This window comes from Rhinichthys klamathensis, unplaced genomic scaffold (genome assembly GCF_029890125.1).
Source record: "Rhinichthys klamathensis goyatoka isolate OS25496 unplaced genomic scaffold, OSU_Roscu_1.1 h1tg000123l_1, whole genome shotgun sequence".
NCBI classification, from domain to species: domain Eukaryota; kingdom Metazoa; phylum Chordata; class Actinopteri; order Cypriniformes; family Leuciscidae; genus Rhinichthys; species Rhinichthys klamathensis.
The window spans coordinates 8,128,511-8,147,323 of record NW_026606660.1 but is presented as its reverse complement, the minus strand read 5'-3'; the positions used below and the strand labels follow the sequence as shown (position 1 = coordinate 8,147,323).

The 18,813-nt window shown below is 38.9% G+C and overlaps 1 protein-coding gene across 3 annotated transcripts in view; it reads right to left on the bottom strand.

Moving 5' to 3' along the window:
- akap6 (A kinase (PRKA) anchor protein 6) overlaps positions 1-18,813 on the bottom strand; it is a 181,836-nt gene that overhangs the window by 63,260 nt on the left and 99,763 nt on the right. For all 3 annotated transcript variants that reach the window (XM_056256083.1, XM_056256081.1, XM_056256082.1), the window contains exons 8-9: positions 10,318-10,451; positions 4,977-5,097 (exon numbers count right to left, since the gene is read on the bottom strand). In XM_056256083.1, the coding sequence (XP_056112058.1) occupies positions 4,977-5,097; positions 10,318-10,451 (255 nt within the window). The remainder of the gene's footprint in view (positions 1-4,976; positions 5,098-10,317; positions 10,452-18,813) is intronic.

Below are 18,813 nucleotides of genomic sequence, written 5' to 3'. Positions count from 1 at the left end.
GCACAATAGCGCACACAGGCAGGCACAGAACTAGCTAGCGAAACTAGGTCTAAACCTAACCCTAACCTAACCCTAATCCTAACCCTACCCGCCCTCCGGGTGAGATGCCCCAAAATTTAAGAATCTCGAAAAATTTGAACTCGAGCGAATGTTCAAGCGTCTAACTAGACGCGATAGACGCGTATTTGACGCTGTATTCGCGTTCGGTGTGAACACACCATTATGGAGTCTAAAGTCTGACTGATAAACCACTAATCAGCTCTGTGAAGTCTTGAAGAAACGCTACATGAGCCATCAAAACACAATCAAGCGAAGAGTTTAGAGTCCAAACAGCAAATTACGTTGCATTTTACATGTTCTGACAGATCCTACAGCTTCGAACAAACGGATTCGCTTTTGATTTCACATGCATAAAGGCAGATAACAATGCCTCATAATCCTCAACACTCAAAGGTACAGCATGAACGAACAAACCAGTAAGAAAGGAATACATCTGCAGGGCAGCGTGCGCAAGAGAACATGTACGGATTGGCTGAGCCGAGCTTTGATCAGCAAGCGCATTAGAGCGTGTTAGATTAGACTAAGATCTATTCAGCATGTCAGTGTGCGTCAAAGGTACACAGAACACATACACACACACTGATGCTTCCAGCGCAGGAGCGGTTAACAAGCTAACGTCTGATTGATGCCTGACATGGAGCAAACAAAAGATGAGCAAACTACAGGTTAATTGGTTGAGAGTGCTAAAAACACATCATCAATGGTTGTTTTATGAAAGGAACAGACAACAACGGCAGCTATTTTGGTCAAACTACGATTTTTTGTAACAAGTCAGCAATCTCTGAGACAAATGGTCAGTTGAGATGCATTTCGAAGGTTATGTACAGACATGAATACTGTTGTATTGCTTACTGCACACTGAGCATTATAGGGTCCAATGAATCAAGTTGATACGAAGGATTGTCCACAGGTGTTTTACCTGTATTTTGAAGTATGCATTGCATTGTATTGTGTTTTAAGGTTTTAACGGGAAATGTACTGGTAATTTTCTGCAAGGACATAATCTATTTTTCAACTGACTTTTTTTCTTACAGTGTGTATGCTATGATAATAATTATATTTACAGACATTAAAAAGTGTAAATATTTATATAGCATGTTAATACATTTATAATACATGTTAATACATACATATATACAGTATACATACATATATATACATATATATATGTGTATATATATATATATATAATAAATTCTTCATTTGTTCAGACTAATAAAGGTTTAGATGTCTTCTCATATTCTACGCAGTGAGCTCTGAATGTATACTCCACATTTTGATAAACGTAGCAGGTCATATACGTTTTTCACGTATACAGATACAGGTATAAAGCAAAAATAGTGTGCTAGTATGCTGAACATACTCCAAGACTAAGAAAGAGCAGAAAACAGGCTGATCTTTCCTCAGTTTCTTCTTACTGTAAGATATGACAAATGGCGGGGTCAGTGCGCCCGATGAGCGCGAAGATTAGTTCTGACCTTGAACACGACCTCTGCGGGTTTGGAGAGGAGAGAGGGGAGAGAGGAGGAACAGGAAGAGGGGGGCCGCCGGCGTGCCGTTATTTCTCTCGTCATTAGGGGTTGTTTCCAGTCCGAGTATGGGGTTGGGTTGGGGGTGGGGGGGGGTGGGGGGGGTTATTAATTTCATTTCTTTATGATTCACAATCTGCTCTTTTGAAATATGCCATATGCTCGGAGCAATCGGAGGATGACAAGTGTCGGAATCAGTCCGGTAAAGAAAGCCTAAATGAGGCTGATTTACGATCCCTGCCTCCCGGCGAGTCTGGCTTTCTGCCTCCCCCTCTTCCCCCCCCCCCCCCTTACGATAAACTCCCCCAGCATGGGCAAACAGCACGCCGTCCCGGCTACACGTGTACCCCTCTCCCGATCAATCCCACATAGAGGGCTGATAACGCGTCACAGGAGAACCCCGCAAAAAAAAAAAAAGCTGATAAAGAACATGGAGGCCCAGTATATATTTATTAGGGCGGGTGGCCATGCAATCAATACGGAGGAGCAAAATCAGTTTGTTTTAATCATGAACAAACATATTGACCTAACACAATACAGGCCACTTTATCTGGGACTAATAAAAATTCATGGACTGTAAACAGGGTGAGGTACTATCTCTGCTCTGCACTCTTTCTATTTCCCTCTCTCGTTCCTCTGAAATGAACGTTTTACTGAAATGTGTTAAAATGACAAAGTGAGTCTGGCTGGCTGTAGAAAGTGTGACATGATGACAGAGATTGAAATGGAAGACAATCTAATCGCCGACTCGCAGTATTGTAATATTCAGCCGTGGTTTTGCTAAATTGGTTTAAGAGAATCAAAAGTCAAGGCTCATTTGAAATATTACTGATAAACCTATAATTTAACATTTTGCATTATATGCTCAGAGTTCAAGATAAGAAAGAAAAAATTAAAATGATACATGATTTAGCAGACCATTTCTTATTCAAAGTGACTAACAGTACGTTTAGTTAACAGGGGCTGACTCCCTGGAGCAAACTGCGGGTTAACACCAATTTTTTCACGAAGAAGCAATTTGTCTGTCTACAGTGAACCGTTCAAACGACGTGAACAATCTCAGCCAATCAGATCATTTTTGATATGCAGAGGACTATTTTTTGGGGGAGTTTTAATGGTGGGTGGAGTAATTAAGCCTCTAAAAAATGCCTGACATGCCACAACTGCTAGAACATGGGATCTTAGGAATCTTAACAAAATAAAAAATATATTATTCAGCAAAAACAGTTGTGAGCACCAAATAAGCATATTAAAACGATGATCATTCTGATCATGTGACACTGAAGACTGAAGTAATGGCTGCTGAAATTCAGGTTCATCACAGGAATAAATATTTAAAAAAATCATAATAGTATTGCACAATATTGCTGTTTTGATCAAATAAATGCAGCCTTGATGAGCATAAGAGAACTCTTTCAAAAACATTTAATCATTCCAAACTTTTGACTGGTAGTTACCGGCCTGGATCTTTAACCACGAGCCACCTCATCCCACTTGCCATTTCCCAGGGATATCACCCAAAAACAACCTTTTACTCACCAAACCACTGTGACTTACTTTCTTCTGTTGAACACAATTTTTATTTTACTTTTTTGACATGATCTTAAAATGGGCAATGCAGTCCAAAAAACACAAACATAAAAGTAGCATAAGTAGTCTAATTTGTTCTAACCTATATCCAAACTTTAGAATACAACTGTATTGCAATTTATCAAAGTCAATCCAGAAGCATCTCGTCTAGATGATCACTGAGCTGAATGCAAGCATGAATGAGCATAACTTCACTATTTTTAGGAAATAAGTTATTTTTAAGGTGCTTATCATTTTTGCAGCTAGATATGCTAGGACACAGTGTAAAAGTCTTGATCGAGAGCATAATAATAATAATAATTCATTACATTTATATAGCGCTTTTCTTGGCACTCAATGGTGATATAATGATGATAAGCCATGAAATTCAAGGGTTAAAACCTTCAACCATTAAGTTAACAGACATGGGGCCAGATTTACTAAACAGGGCAATTTAGCGTGAGAGCGCAATTCCAAAAAAGTGGAAAGTTCAGCGCGTGATCTACTATCGACACAAGAATTAAAGAACACAGACGCAGTCAGATCATTTCCATAATGACCAATTATGCTAGCGTCTGGTTTAAGATGTGCTTTTTTTGGGCGGTAAATAATGCCGTAAACACCAGTAAATTGACGAGTGCAAACCTTAGTAAATCCCCTTGCATGATTCATTTAAATACTCTCCTCTTTATAACGCCAATAGAGGGTTTGCACTCGAGCAAGCTGTTAGTAAATCTGGCCCCAGTTGTTAACCAGTAAGACACCTCACCCCACTTGCCATTTTTCCCCAAATTAGGAATAGTTCACCCAAAAATTCAACCCTCATGTTGTCCCAATTCAAAATGACTTCTTTCCTCTGTTGAACAGTTATTTTGCTCAACATAAACTTCCTTATATTGTCATGGTTTTGCCTGCTTATCTGTGTATTTTCCTAGTATTGTGGCAGGACCATGACAGACCCATGTTTTGTGTACAAGCGCATGGCCAATCGTCAGGGCCATGTGCTTGTGTTGTCTTGTTACCAGTTCCCGCCCCCCTTGTTATCCCTGTCTTGTCATCATTGAATAGTTGTTATCACCTGTCTTGCTCATTAGTGGTTCCCTATGTAATCCCCGTGTTCTCTCTGTCTTTTGTCGGTTCATTGTTTAAACACTGTCTGATGTCTAACCTTGTTGGTTCTTTGTCTATTGAGATTACTCCGTGAAACCTTTGTCATCCGTGTCTTGATCCTTGTCTGTCGTTCGAGTTGTGAGTTCCTGTATTATCAGTTTATTCTGTCCTGTTTTGCCCCATCGTGGGTTTTACTTTCTGTTTTGTCGTCATTAAACCTTGTTTGAGTTACTCGCTGTCTGCATTTGGGTTCGTTCCTCACCACATCATAACATATATTGTGAAATGAAGCTCCAAAAACACCTACCATAAGTGCTTTATACTTGATGCAACACATTCTGATGAGAGATTCATTTAAGATTTTTATGTAACTTTTGTTCTGTTTCTGACATGGATCAGTCAGAAGACTTTGCAATCCTCTGCAAAAAGTACATTTATGATATTTTTAACGTGCCGTTTGTCAAGCTTGACAGACCTAGTTAAAAAAAGAGCACTCCGAACATTCTGCTAAATACCTACCTTTGTGCCCCATGGAAGAACGACAGTCATCAGAGTCTGGAATAACATTCCAGTAAATAATGGAATGACCTATTCCCCAATTTGGTACATTTTCAAGACCAGCTTCATGTAGTGCATAGCACATACTATTTATATCAAGTCATCGAGTCTACTGTAGTTAGCAACTTTAAATGCAAAAAACCCGCTTACCTTGTACAGGTGATGCTGCTGTTCCTCTGACATCATCAGGTCATGGCTGTCCGTCACTATGGATTCCATGTCCATCAGCCAATCCCAGAGCTCCTGGTACTCTGCCTCAAACTCTGATAGGCTGGATTGAAAAGAAAAAATATGAGACGGGCAGAAAGAAGTTCACAGCTTCACGAGCTCAGGTGAGGTCTGGAGAGACGGTGTACAGACATATTTTACTGGGTGAATATTTGACAAGCAGAGGTAATTACACTAGCCCGTTAGCGGGCGGTGCACCGAGGCGCAGTGCGTCGTGGGTATGTGAAGTGTGAAAAGAGTCCGGGAGCACAAGGGATCTTTAACCTGCGCTCTGAGTGACGGCTCGTGAGGCAGAGCGTCTTAATTAAACATGACTTCACCTCCCTCATGCTCAACGCTGCCGTCAGCTCAATGGTGAAGCGCATTAAATGTTTTTTAACAGCACTGGGATGATTGTATGTGTGCATACGTTTACACTACAGCCGCACGCTCATTACAGAACATCAACACACATGCACAAACAAACATATTAGCGTCTGAGCTTTGCTTAGATTTGCGCCTCAGCAGGAGGCCCGCGTGTTTAGAAACATTAGTCGGAAAATCGTTTGGAATTTGCACAGCTTTCGAGCGCTTTGACAGTTCTGTCAAACTAGCACCATTTTCCTCTCGCTTTTACAAGCGCTCCTGTTGTCGCAGAAGAAGAAAAACTATGAATGAGATTACACAAATAACGATCAAACAAGGGTGCGAGAGAAAAATCAACATTTCTGTTTTATTTCAATTCAGAGCAGGCACAAAAGAAACAGGAAAGCGCTATCGAATGCTAGCACGTATGAAATTTCAACAAGGATAGTGCACTGCAAATTAGCATTTCCTAGCAGGCGCTGATTAAACAAAAAGACATTGGGGAGTATGTGAAAATTTGAGCCGTGTTTGTACGCAAGACATTGATCAGAACAAAACGGCAAAGACAGCAAATTAGAAACAGTCAGACGTGTGCGGCGGAAGTTTGAAGACTCCCTGAGGCACTGCGTTCTTCGACTGATATTAAAACTCAATATGCTGTTTGTGAGTTAAACAGCATCTTTCTGTATTCTTGCATACCGTATTGTTTTTCGTACTCTTTTTTTTTTCTCTCTCTCACTAACATAAATCTAAATGCTTGTAAAACAAGCTCTCGGGGCATCCAAACAACATTAACAACAAATAACGAAAAACAAGTAGGAAAAAAAAAAATGCAAGATCCATTTAGCAAACGTGCATCATGGGATATTGTTCTGTCAGCATCATTTTCTCCTGCTCGCTTTGGTTTGTGAGCAGAATGATTGTACGTCCTTTCCTCTAAAACAAGAACTCATTTGAAGATTGAAACCTGCACTTGGGTGAATCTCACAAAAACGGGGCCACCCCATAATCAAAAGAAAAAAATATATATTTGATGAAAAAAAATTAAGCTTAGTAATATTATTTTCATGATAATGCACATTTTCCTCTCACCTTCTCATTACTGTAATTAATCTTGAAATTTAACTTTAACCTTTCCCAGTATTATCATCAGTTATTGTAATACCTTTCCCATTATTATCATCAGTTATTGTAATTTATTTAATACATACTGTATGTGTAAGTTATAGCATAAATTGTTAATTATATAAAACATTTGGATTATACACATTTTTATATTATATAGTACTAAATATCATACACATACATTATATATAATGTATGTCTGTGCATGATATGTAATACTACATATAATATATAGCACTACAGAATATAATAAACGAGATGTATATATATTACATATGTATGTATGTATATACAGTATATATATATATATAGTCACATTAGTACTATATAATAATAAAAAAATTAGGGGCGAAAAATGTGCATGCAAATAATGCCACAATGCAAACTATTTTTATGTTATAAATAAGCTTTACTTTTAATTTAAGTACATATAAAGATACAATTAAGTTTTTTATATGCTATTGTACTCCAAAACTCCAACGCTTTTTCTCTTCTGAGGAAAATGTTGACAAATAATAAGCATTGCCAATAAAATACCCTCCAGATGAGAACATTCCTTTCCCCTTATAACCTTTCTTCTGACTAGCAATAGCAATCAAAGTTCACAGCTACAAAGCCAACTAAAGGCTATTGGGTTTTAAAAAAGGGATGAGGATTTCAAATTATTTATAAATGTACTAATTTAATTTATAGTGCTATTTAAAAAAAAAAAAACTGTTCAGTCTGTTTAAGCAAAATACAATGTCTCATTCCTTTCTATTGCTTTTTTGAAACTTGAACGGTTTTGTGAGATTCATCCACCTGTTCTTCAGATCTCGCTCTGCTCATGGAGCGATTTAGTTGACACGCATTAGCCGTTAGCCACTTGAAACCGACTCCTCCGGGTCAGCGTAGCACTGACACTCCTGTGAGACAGAAATGGATGCCTCTCCATCTTTCTTTCTTTTCAAATCCATTTAACGTCAACGTGCCCCCCACTCAGCACTGCCGCCACCTTTCTAAGAGGGGGGAGGTGGTCTAATTCATCACAGTTCACCCTGAGCCTCACAGGGAAAGGTTGGCCGGCTGTATTGACACCCCTCACATCTCATACGAAGTGACAGTTTTATAGAAAGAGCACTTTAATTTATGGTGCTAATCCCTGGCGCCTAATGCGGGGACTCAACATCTCCTTTTCACCGCTGTCTGTTGTGTTTCTCTTCTGGAGAGGGCTTTTGATTTCTGAATGGCAGGCGTCCAGTTTCTATCAGGTGCGAGGGGATGCTGGGAGACGCGGCGGTGGGCGGCAGCCCTTGATGAGGCCGGCGAGCTGGAGAGAGGCACCGGAGGCCATCGAATTCGACAGCGCCTCCCTTAAGACATGTTTCCATGTAAAGGTAAGGGCCAAAGAGTCAAAACAATGAATCCTTGAGCAGGCAGCTCATCATTAAAATTCAAAGGATCATTATGGGTTTTTTACTGCAAAATAAATCATTACGACGAGAAGCTTAAAAGGATTAAAACGATGTTTGATTCAAAGCCAAGGCAAGGAGTCCGGTCCGGACTCTGCGGTTAACACTCAGGACTTTACTGGATCAGGAGAGAGAGAGAGGGGGGGACTAATGGACCACAAATAAAAGGATTAGTCATTTTAGGAGAGAAAAAAAAGATAATGCAAGTCTGTAATCACAACCATTAAGTGGCATTAGAGAAAGGTTGAATCAAGTCCTTAAAATAAACCTAATCGACAGTATTGATAAAAAGGAAAGATTTTTTTTTAAACAAAACAAAACGAAGGAAGTTATTGGTATTCTGATCATAATACTCATGGAAAATCTTAAGAGAAGGATTTGCAACGCTTTACACAAGAAAACAAAATGCGTCACACAAATACGGCTCCAAAGGGTATAGAAAACTTGGCTTCCAAAAAAGTAATACTGATGAAAGTAGTTACTGATGAAAATGTCATTAAAAATATACACAATAATTCTATAAGTAAGTAATACTATAAGTACTACTAATAAAAATAATGCACTAACAAATGACTTTGGAGGGTGTGAAACTCACATTGTGAATGTACAATAATACAATAATAATACAATCCTTAAAATTATATCATAAAAATAATAATTTAATATTTAATAATGCTTATACACTCACCTAAAGGATTATTAGGAACACCTGTTCAAGTTCTCATTCATGCAATTATCTAATCAACCAATCACATGGCAGTTGCTTCAATGCATTTAGGGGTGTGGTCCTGGTCAAGACAATCTCCTGAACTCCAAACTGAATGTCAGAATGGGAAAGAAAGGTGATTTAAGCAATTTTGAGCGTGGCATGGTTGTTGGTGCCAGACGGGCCGGTCTGAGTATTTCACATTCTGCTCAGTTACTGGGATTTTCACGCACAACCATTTCTAGGGTTTACAAAGAATGGTGTAAAAAGGGAAAAACATCCAGTATGTGGCAGTCCTGTGGTCGAAAATGCCTTGTTGATGCTAGAGGTCAGAGGAGAATGGGCCGACTGATTCAAGCTGATAGAAGAGCAACTTTGACTGAAATAACCACTCGTTACAACCGAGGTATGCAGCAAAGGATTTGTGAAGCCACAACACACACAACCTTGAGGCGGATGGGCTACAACACCAGAAGACCCCACCGGGTACCACTCATCTCCACTACAAATAGGAAAAAGAGGCTACAATTTGGAAGAGCTCTCCAAAATTGGACAGTTGAAGACTGGAAAAATGTTGCCTGGTCTGATGAGTCTCGATTTCTGTTGAGACATTCAGATGGTAGAGTCAGAATTTGGCGTAAACAGAATGAGAACATGGATCCATCATGCCTTGTTACCACTGTGCAGGCTGGTTGTGGTGGTGTAATGGTGTGGGGGATGTTTTCTTGGCACACTTTAGGCCCCTTAGTGCCAATTGGGCATCGTTTAAATGCCACGGCCTACCTGAGCATTGTTTCTGACCATGTCCATCCCTTTATGGCCACCATGTATACCCATCCTCTGATGGCTACTTCCAGCAGGATAATGCACCATGTCACAAAGCTCGAATAATTTCAAATTGGTTTCTTGAACATGACAATGAGTTCACTGTACTGAAATGGCCCCCCCAGTCACCAGATCTCAACCCAATAGAGCATCTTTGGGATGTGGTGGAACGGGAGCTTCGTGCCCTGGATGTGCATCCCACAAATCTCCATCAACTACAAGATGCTATCCTATCAATATGGGCCAACATTTCTAAAGAATGCTTTCAGCACCTTGTTAAATCAATGCCACGTAGAATTAAGGCAGTTCTGAAGGCGAAAGGGGGTCAAACACAGTATTAGTATGGTGTTCCTAATAATCCTTTAGGTGAGTGTATATATATATATATAAAAAAGACACAAATTCGTCAAGCGTTTTCATCTTATTGCACATTTTTGTCAGCTAAATGTTGTTGTTTTTTATTCGTAAAAAAATATATATATATCACATGATGAAATTTAAAGGACATTTTCATCATCAAACGCTAAAGCATTAGACTATATTTTTACCTGCTCTCAAATGATTTAAAAATGACGATGAATGACACAATAATATAATACTTGCACAATTTTAATTAATACTTCTCAGCATTTAATGCATTAATAATCAGTTTCTAACTTTGTCTGCTTGAAATGATTTTTTTCACGGTGCATTCTGGGATTGCATTCTCCATGTAGGATACATGCAATGCTGCTTTAGAATAGGACCAAAAAATTAGGCTTCTCAATTAAGCTGCTCACTAAGTTTTGAGCAGTCACCTTTCTCATCGTACCTGTTGGACTTGGACATCAGGGTGAAGTCGACACTTCTGCTGTTGGAGCAGAACTGTTGGTTCTTAAGTTTCACCGTCATCTGATCCAGGACATCTTTCTGAGCCTCCCGATAGCTCTGTCGGACCTCCACTCGCTGACACCAAAACAAAGGGAGAGAAAGAATAGATATAATCTCAGCAACCTCTATGAAAACAATTACCTCAATGTCATTGATCCAACTTCAAGAAGTATTAAAAAACAATAAACTATTAGAACTTGCTAAACTATTAAACTAATTCAGACAGCATTTAGCCGAATCAATACGGCAGCAATAAAGAGAGATGCTTGAAATGGCGTCCTTCCATATCAGAAAGGAGTGTGTTGGTTTTCAGCAGTGATTAGGAAGCACTTGTACATGCTTTTCAAATCAGATGGAAAAAATATGTATTTCTCCTCGGTGCTTGAGAAAATTGGCTACATTGGCTTGACGGAGATCAGTTATTGTGCAAAATATGAGGCGAGCCAATAAAATCTCCAACAGACGGCTTTGATTTTTTGCTCATTTCTCAACACTTTATGAAGCGCGCCGGCTTCGCATTCTCCACCGAGTGCCCGACGCCTGCTCGGCAGATGCCTCTGGAAAGGTCAGACGATTCCATGAATGTAAACTGCTCCTCAATCAAAGCTACCCTTGATAATAAACAAGAAAATCAACAGAAAGATGTGTCGCTTTTTCATTCCATTTATTGGGCGAGCATCAAACGCCGGGGCTCGGGCGCTTTGCTCATTTGGGAGGAATGAAATGAACCTAACTAGGAGCCCTAGAAAATTAGCGCCGCAAACGCGCCGACTTCTCCTCTCCCTCCTCGGAGGAATTTGCTTTCATTTGCCTTCATTTTTGATTCACTCGGATGGCTCGCCGATGCCATGTCAGGATCCTAATTACTCAATCCCACCGGAGCGGCTTACACACACAATAATAACTGATGCCCACCTCAGACAAAAGCAATTTCTCCGAGCCACCTTGAGTCTGAGGACGGTTCGGCCCAGCACGCCACTTCGGTTTCGAGTCGAGGACATTGTAGTGATAGAGATTTGCCTCTCTTGTGGCTTGCAGGGCTGGTTGTGGGTAACATGCATTTGCATTGATCTCACTCCCCCATTGCAAAACCCACCAGAATTACCCATCTGTATTAAAAACACAGAGCTGAAATGTATTAGTAATCTATAAATGCATACGCCTGAGCTTGTGGAAGATGTGGCTCCCATGGGTGAATATGAAAAACATCAATATCATGCACAAAAACCTACATTCAACAGCCATCCATGCAGCACTTGAAGGAGAAATCGGGCTATTGATGAATGCGTCTCCTCGTGCCATAATGTACGCAGAGCCTGTTCCCACAATGCAGAGCAATCAGTGTCTGAGATAAAGGCTAAGCTTTCATAATCTCAAGGCAGACAATGTCAACCAAAGAAAAACACATGTAAGCCTCTGACTTAAAAGCAAAGTGTCGCTTAATTAATTTTGCTATGGGCTGGAGTGCGCCACGTCGCCCACTGCGCTAACAGCCACTCTCGGCTTCCCGTACGACCTCTTTACGAACACGTAGCCTCCCGCCGAAGTGGTAAATAACCCCCCTGATCCTGCACACTACGGTTAGGCTGGATTTCCTGCTGCTCTCCCCCCTCCTGTCCCGTTTAAAGATATTCTTATTCAGATATGCAGACTGAAGGGATTTGCGTGTGAATCTCCCGTATTCTTATTTCAAACAGAATCATTCAAAAACCTCTTGCGCCGTCTCTCTCACTCTCTCTCTCTCTCTCTCTCTCTCTCTCTCTCTCTCGTGCAGTCAAAAGAGGTCTTGCTTTAAACTGCTAATATGGCAGGAATCAATATAAATTCAATCATTTGATGAATGCTTACCGCCTTCCCTCTAGTGAAATCGAGACTAAGACGTCAGTAAAGTCTGCTGAATCGAGTCATTTTGGGCCCTTTTGTTTACATGCCTGTGTCAGTTCGACGTCTTCTGGGACGCACTATGCATTTCCACTGTCAATCATGAGCTGAAACTGTGGCCATCATCGCTTCCTGCATCATGTCAGCGTAGGTGCGCCTCACATTATCGATATATGTATACAAACTAAACAGTTGGTAGTAGTTTTAAAGCAAATGTCAAAAAGACTGTTGCCTTAAAGATCGGTAAGAGAGAATACTTTGTTTAAAAAATGCCTAAAAAAGTATACCAAATACCGATTGACACAAAATAATACTTATACTCATCGTCTAGACTAAAACTTACAACACTGTTCAAAAAAATATTCAGCAAGGACAATTTAAATTGACCAAAAGCAAATGTTTTCTATTTAAAATAAATCCTGAAAAAACAATTACCATGGGTTCCACAAAAATATTAAGCAGCACAACTGTTTTCAACATTGATAATAATAAGAAATGTTTAATGTGACAATGAAGTGAAGACTGATGTAATGGCTACCTAAAAATGTAGCTTTGCAATCAAATAAATCAATTCAATTTCGAAATATATTCAAACAGAAAACACTTATTTTAAATTGTAATAATATTTCCCAATATTACTGTGTTTTTGATCTAATAAATGCACCATAGTTGAGAATAAAAGCATTTTTTCCAAAAACATTAATTCTGTCATGACAACTCTCTGGAGATTGGTATGGTAATAGAGACTGGCATGCTAATGTATTTGGTCTTGGTGGAATAGACTTGCTACTGCGAATACATTCACAGACATTGCTACCAATGAGTTAAAGACCTATCAGCGTGCACCATTCAGAGTTTCATGCCACAACTATGTAACAAATCTTACAAACTCCACACTTTTGAACAGTAGTGTATATAATTAACCAAAGCTGCTGTGTATCACTCAATGTATGTAAATTTGAGTGCTTGCTCATCTGAAACTTGCCACCACAAATCAAGAACAGTTGCCAAAGCGTTGCTAAGGCGTTGCTTACTGGGTGAAGCCCCCCTCTCTATATGATTATCCTTCCAATTGCTTAGAAAAACAATACCACACTCTTCAGAACAAGATGCATGATATGAGATGCCATTGATGTCTATAACACAAATGGGCCAATAAATATGAACAATCAAACAATAACCACAGCAAACACCACTAAAAAAAATCCTCTATTTAAAAAACAAACAAAAAAACCTGTATATTACCAACGAGAAATAATAATGAGAACAAAAAAAAACATCAATAATAGTAAAGTATTAAAGGCCCGTCAGGCAAAGCATGAACAAACCTGACTGATTTGCCTTCGTAAGCTAGACAGGACTGCTAAAAATCTGCAGATTGTGTTTAAAAAACATGCACTGGAAGAAAACAAATCACGGACATGATCGTCCTTGAGCTTTGAGGCACATGTGTTTCACATCGAACAGGAGGGCGAAATTCATCGGGATCAAATATAATCCAAACAGAATTGAGTAACGCTCTTCTGTTGCTTCATTGCAATGGAAAAAACAGAGAGAGAGAGAGAGATGGGAAGACAAATCATGTGGCAGCAGGACAGAGACTCATTGAAAGCAGCTGGAGAACAATATAAACTAACAAAGAGAAAAATGCAACTCTAGTGTGCAGTACAGAAAACAAAACAAAAAAACAAGTGAACTGCTGGACAGGGGTCGGTGGATACCTCCTAAATTCTACATTTAAGCTATGTGACAAAACACAGGGGTCTCTCATTTCTTTATCATCTGCTCTGAATGCGAGGAGCGTTGCGGCGAGATTGAAAAACGGTGGGAAGTCTCCCGCCATCCCGGCCCCCCCAACGACCGGTGTTCAAAACAGCCAGAACATACATCGGCCTGTTTGAAATGTCTCCCATCAGGTTCATCCTGATGTTCAGAGGCAGCATCGGAGGCGAGCGGCGCACACGCAGGCATGCTCGGAAAATAAATTCAGCCGAGAGTTGTGTGGGGTCGTGGCGGCAGCTGTAAATGGCCGAGGGTTCTATCAAAGCAGCTCATAAATTTACAAATACGCCAGCAAAGCTTTACCTTCACAAACTCTACACGTGGCTGGGGAAGGCAGTCATATATTGTGTAAAAAAGAAAAGAAAACCAAATTCCCCAATTGTCATTTAAGAGGCTGTATTTCATTTGAGTGTTTTCACTTTCAGAAGCAGGGAAAAGAATGCTCTGCTATTCCTGACACCTGGCTTTTTTCTTCTTCTGCGTCTTACTCCTCGGAAAAGTTACGACGGGAGATTATTTTTGAGGAGAGCGGGCCTCTGAGGAGCTGTAGAAGGCATGAAACTCATTTGGAAACTATTACTTTCAAATCACTAGTCATAAAGGCTGGATTTAATGTGTGGTGGGGTCTTCCGACATGAATCACGCAACTTTATGGCTCAAAATAATGGCGATTATACAGTGTTGTCAGACAGAAGTTGCTCTCGTTCATTCATGCTTATCTGTCTTTTGCAGCTAACCAGCTACTGATACAACCACATTCATTTGCAGTTGTTTGACTGCTTGGTCAAATAAATTTGATTATGTATGCAATAAAAAAAACAAAGGGGGGCATATTTCTATGGCTATCTACACTGTCGCTGGAATAGATGCCACAGTAGGTGCAAGATAAATAGGTTGTGCTTTATCAAACGACCACTTGGCAACATACAAAATGTGGTACATTATTCAATTAAGATTCTTGAAGTTATGCTCTTCTAGACGCACATAAATGCAAAGTACCTTTAAAGCGAGTCAGTTCGCTTAGTGACCAACTATAGAGCACTTCAGGAAGTCAAATCACATTCATTTTCTCCACTGAGAATCTGAGAGAAACTAAGGCTGTTAAGTGATGGCATATTTTTCTGTGCAAGCTACAAGGAAAAATAATAATGATAATATATAAAAAATCATAATGATTGATTACACCCATGAAGCGTTGCAAATTACATAACCAACATGGTCTCCCAAAGTGCACATAAAAAATAAAAAATAAAAGTTTTTATATATTTACACTATTTGTAAAAAGTTGAGTCAATAATAGTTTTTAAATGATTTTGAAAACAGTCTCTTCTGCTCACCAAGGATGCATTTATTTGATCAGAAATACAGTAAAAAGAGTATTACTACTATTATTATAAATGTTTTCTATTTTAATATATTTTAAAGTGTAATTTATTCAGTCTTTAGAGTCACATGATCCTTTATAATCCATTCTAATATGCTGCTTTGCTGCTGAAGGAACATTTCTTATTATTTTAAAAGCTGTGTTGTTTATTATTTTTGTGGAAAAAGTGATACTTTTTTCAGGATTCTCTGATGTATAAAAAGTTTTAAAAACAGGCATTTATTTTAAATAGAACTCATTTGCAACATAATAAATGTATTTACTGTCAATTTTGATTTATTTAATACATCCTTGCTGAAAAACTGTATTCGTTTCTTAAAAAAAAAAAAAAACCTTAATGACCCCAAACGGTAGTCGTTAATCAATGGCTATGAATAGTATGATATTATATCTTCCTTTTTGATTCGATTATAAAATTTGCAGTGCTTCAGGGGTTTTTACCTTTGTCGTTTTTCCTGAATCTTCATATAGTATGTTGCTTGAAAGGTTGTGATTCATATCGGAGCTTGATGGTTTGGTTCAATGGCTTAGAATATTTTGAAATGCCAATGGAGAAAATAAATTGGAAAAATACTTCCGAGACTAAGACAGCTGGAAAAGCGGGCGGTCACTGTTATGCTCTATTTTCCAGTCATACAAATACTTCATTTATTCAAATGAAAAAAAAAAAATAATAAAAAATCCAAAACGTTTTTTCAAGGTTACATTTCAATGACATTTTAAAGCAACACTATGGAACTTTTCAACCTTCATAATATATTTCCAAGACCCTTGTGATGGTACATCGACTTACAATAGGTTAAATGACACTGCCATAGCCAGACGTGGTCTGTTTAGTTATTAGTTATTCAAATCTAGTTATTCAAATCTAATTTAGTAATAGTTCTAATCTGCTGGAATCTAGAGTGCGCATACGAGACAGAACATACTGCGCGCACAACATACACAGCGCGAGCACGGCAGAGAGGGAGAGAGCGAGAGACCTTGCGAGTGTGCCTCACGAAAGCTTGTCAACCCACAACCACCCCATCAACAATCCAGTCACCAAGATATACCTCCCTGAAATGACTTCTTGCAGGTTGGGATGTCTGCCATTGTTGATTCCAAAGCCAGTGCTGGATAAACAGCGAGCGTGCGCGTGCGACAGTAGGCTGCGGTAGGTAAATTATTTACGACAGCGGTAATGGACAATTCTGCTTCCAACCTGTAGGGCGACCGCTGAGGAAAAGTTCCTTGGTGTTGCTTTAAATCATAAATACAATTTTTTATTTTTTTTGCTCTAATTGCACTAAGAACAAGTTCAAAACCAGCCTCAAACATAAAGGCGATTGGCTCTATACCTAAAAGGCAGGACTTCCCATCCTACAGCCACAATCCTGAGCACTCCACTTTTACCCATTCATCTTTATATGAGTGTTCGGCCTCATTCTCAGTTCGCCCTTCTAGACATGCCCATATCGCATTGCCAATGGTCAGTGTCGCTCATGCTGCTGAAAATGAAGGATTTCTGCTCGCAGTAAATCACTGTACAGGTATGTGTGAACGCCCCTGTATACCGTCTCTGGTAAATGTCAAATTTCTCCTAATGCACCATAATTTATTAAGACAGCATTTTAAATATCTATTTTAAAAAAGCTCTCACTCTAAATCTAAATGATGAGGTCAGGATAAATTTTTAATTGGTAATAAGGGATGACTTACATTTAGCTCAAAGCAAAACAACGCCTTTGACCTTGACAGGAAAGTGTGCGTTTGTCCCCAAGGAACGCACCAGGCCTTTACCTGCATATGTTGCCGTCTCTTTAAGAAATATCTTAGGCAGTTTGAAAGCTTTAGCTCCTGCAACATTTATCAGGGCGTGAAATTAGCAATTGCTAGGAGCCAAATTGCTGCTTCTTATTTAATGTTGTTGCAGAAAGGTGACATTTAATCGCTGATCCTTGATTCCATGAAGTCTAAGCACCCCAAGACACAAGCAGGAAAAGGCGCGGGGGTCTGAAACAATGTTCACGTTATGGATTAGTCAGGCAGGGGGTCGTATTGATCGGGTGATCATTTTCAATCTAATAGAGACCATCTTCGCTCTAATATGGTCTTGCTTTGCTTTAGCTTTCTCATGCATGCCAAGCAATCGCACCAGGTGTGTGTCAAGAATGTCAAAGTCGATGTGGCCATCATGGACGGGTGATGGGAAACATCTGGGTCATTATACAAAAACAGGTTTGTGGCCCTCTCACAGTACATGTCTGTTATTATAGGCATTTCGCATCAACAAAATCCAATCCATCTTTGCCTGCTTCTTGCTGTATTAGCAAATCTAAATATGGAAGTAGGTCGTAAACAATTGTCAAATAAAACTGTAAAATGGACAACTTTGGTACCATCAAGCATAATTATAGCGGCTAGGGATGCACGATATATCAACCACCATATCCGTACCGGCCGATAAATGATAATATTTTATGTTATTGTTATCGGCCCGATAAGAAAATTCGGCTGATATGTTAGCGCTGATAAATAATGGATTTCCTTCAGTTGAGAGACTTCAGATGCGCACTGTTCATCATGATGGTTTTGAATTGCTTGAAATATGATTGAAATCACTTCAAAAATGGAAAATACAGTTTAGTGCAACATGCACAACACAAGTCTGTCATATTGGCTACATAAAATTATAATGAGTTCGAGAACATCATTATAATTGTGTGCTTGGGTCATGGTTTTTAATGGTGAGACTTTTGTTTTTGTAATCAGGCTCTCAAAATGTATATAAAAATTGGATTTAGATTTATCGGCCAATTATCGACTTTTAAATTAAAATAAAACAATATAATATAATATAATATAATATAATTATTGGTTATGTGCCAAATTTTATTTGTTTTATACATTTGAAGTGCCATTTATTTTAAAAGAAATATATTACAAGCAAAATTTTACAGAAAAAAATAGATTGTTGGTTAGTTTACAGCGCTCACTGCTACACCAGTCCATTAAAAGTCAATGAAAAAATTATGAAGTGAAGTTAGAAAATGTCAGCATTTTTAAGTGCTACTCAAACATCTATTAAAATATATTAATTTGGATTCACATTGCATTATTTACACTTTATTAACACATTATTAATCTGACACAATGTTTAAAATATTGTCAACATTTGCTTCACCTTCAAAAAAAAAATCACCATTTCAAAATGGAAAAGGCAGCCGTTTCATAGAAAAACCCTTTTAATAGACTGAGCATCACAGATAAGACACGCTTACAAATGCGACTATAATCAAAATATGCCAGTCCTCTCTGCAAATGCAGCTTTCAAATGAAAGCAGAAGACAAAAAAAAGTGTGCGTTTAGTTTGACTACTTCAGTGCGACCTGCTTCAAAAATCCCCTG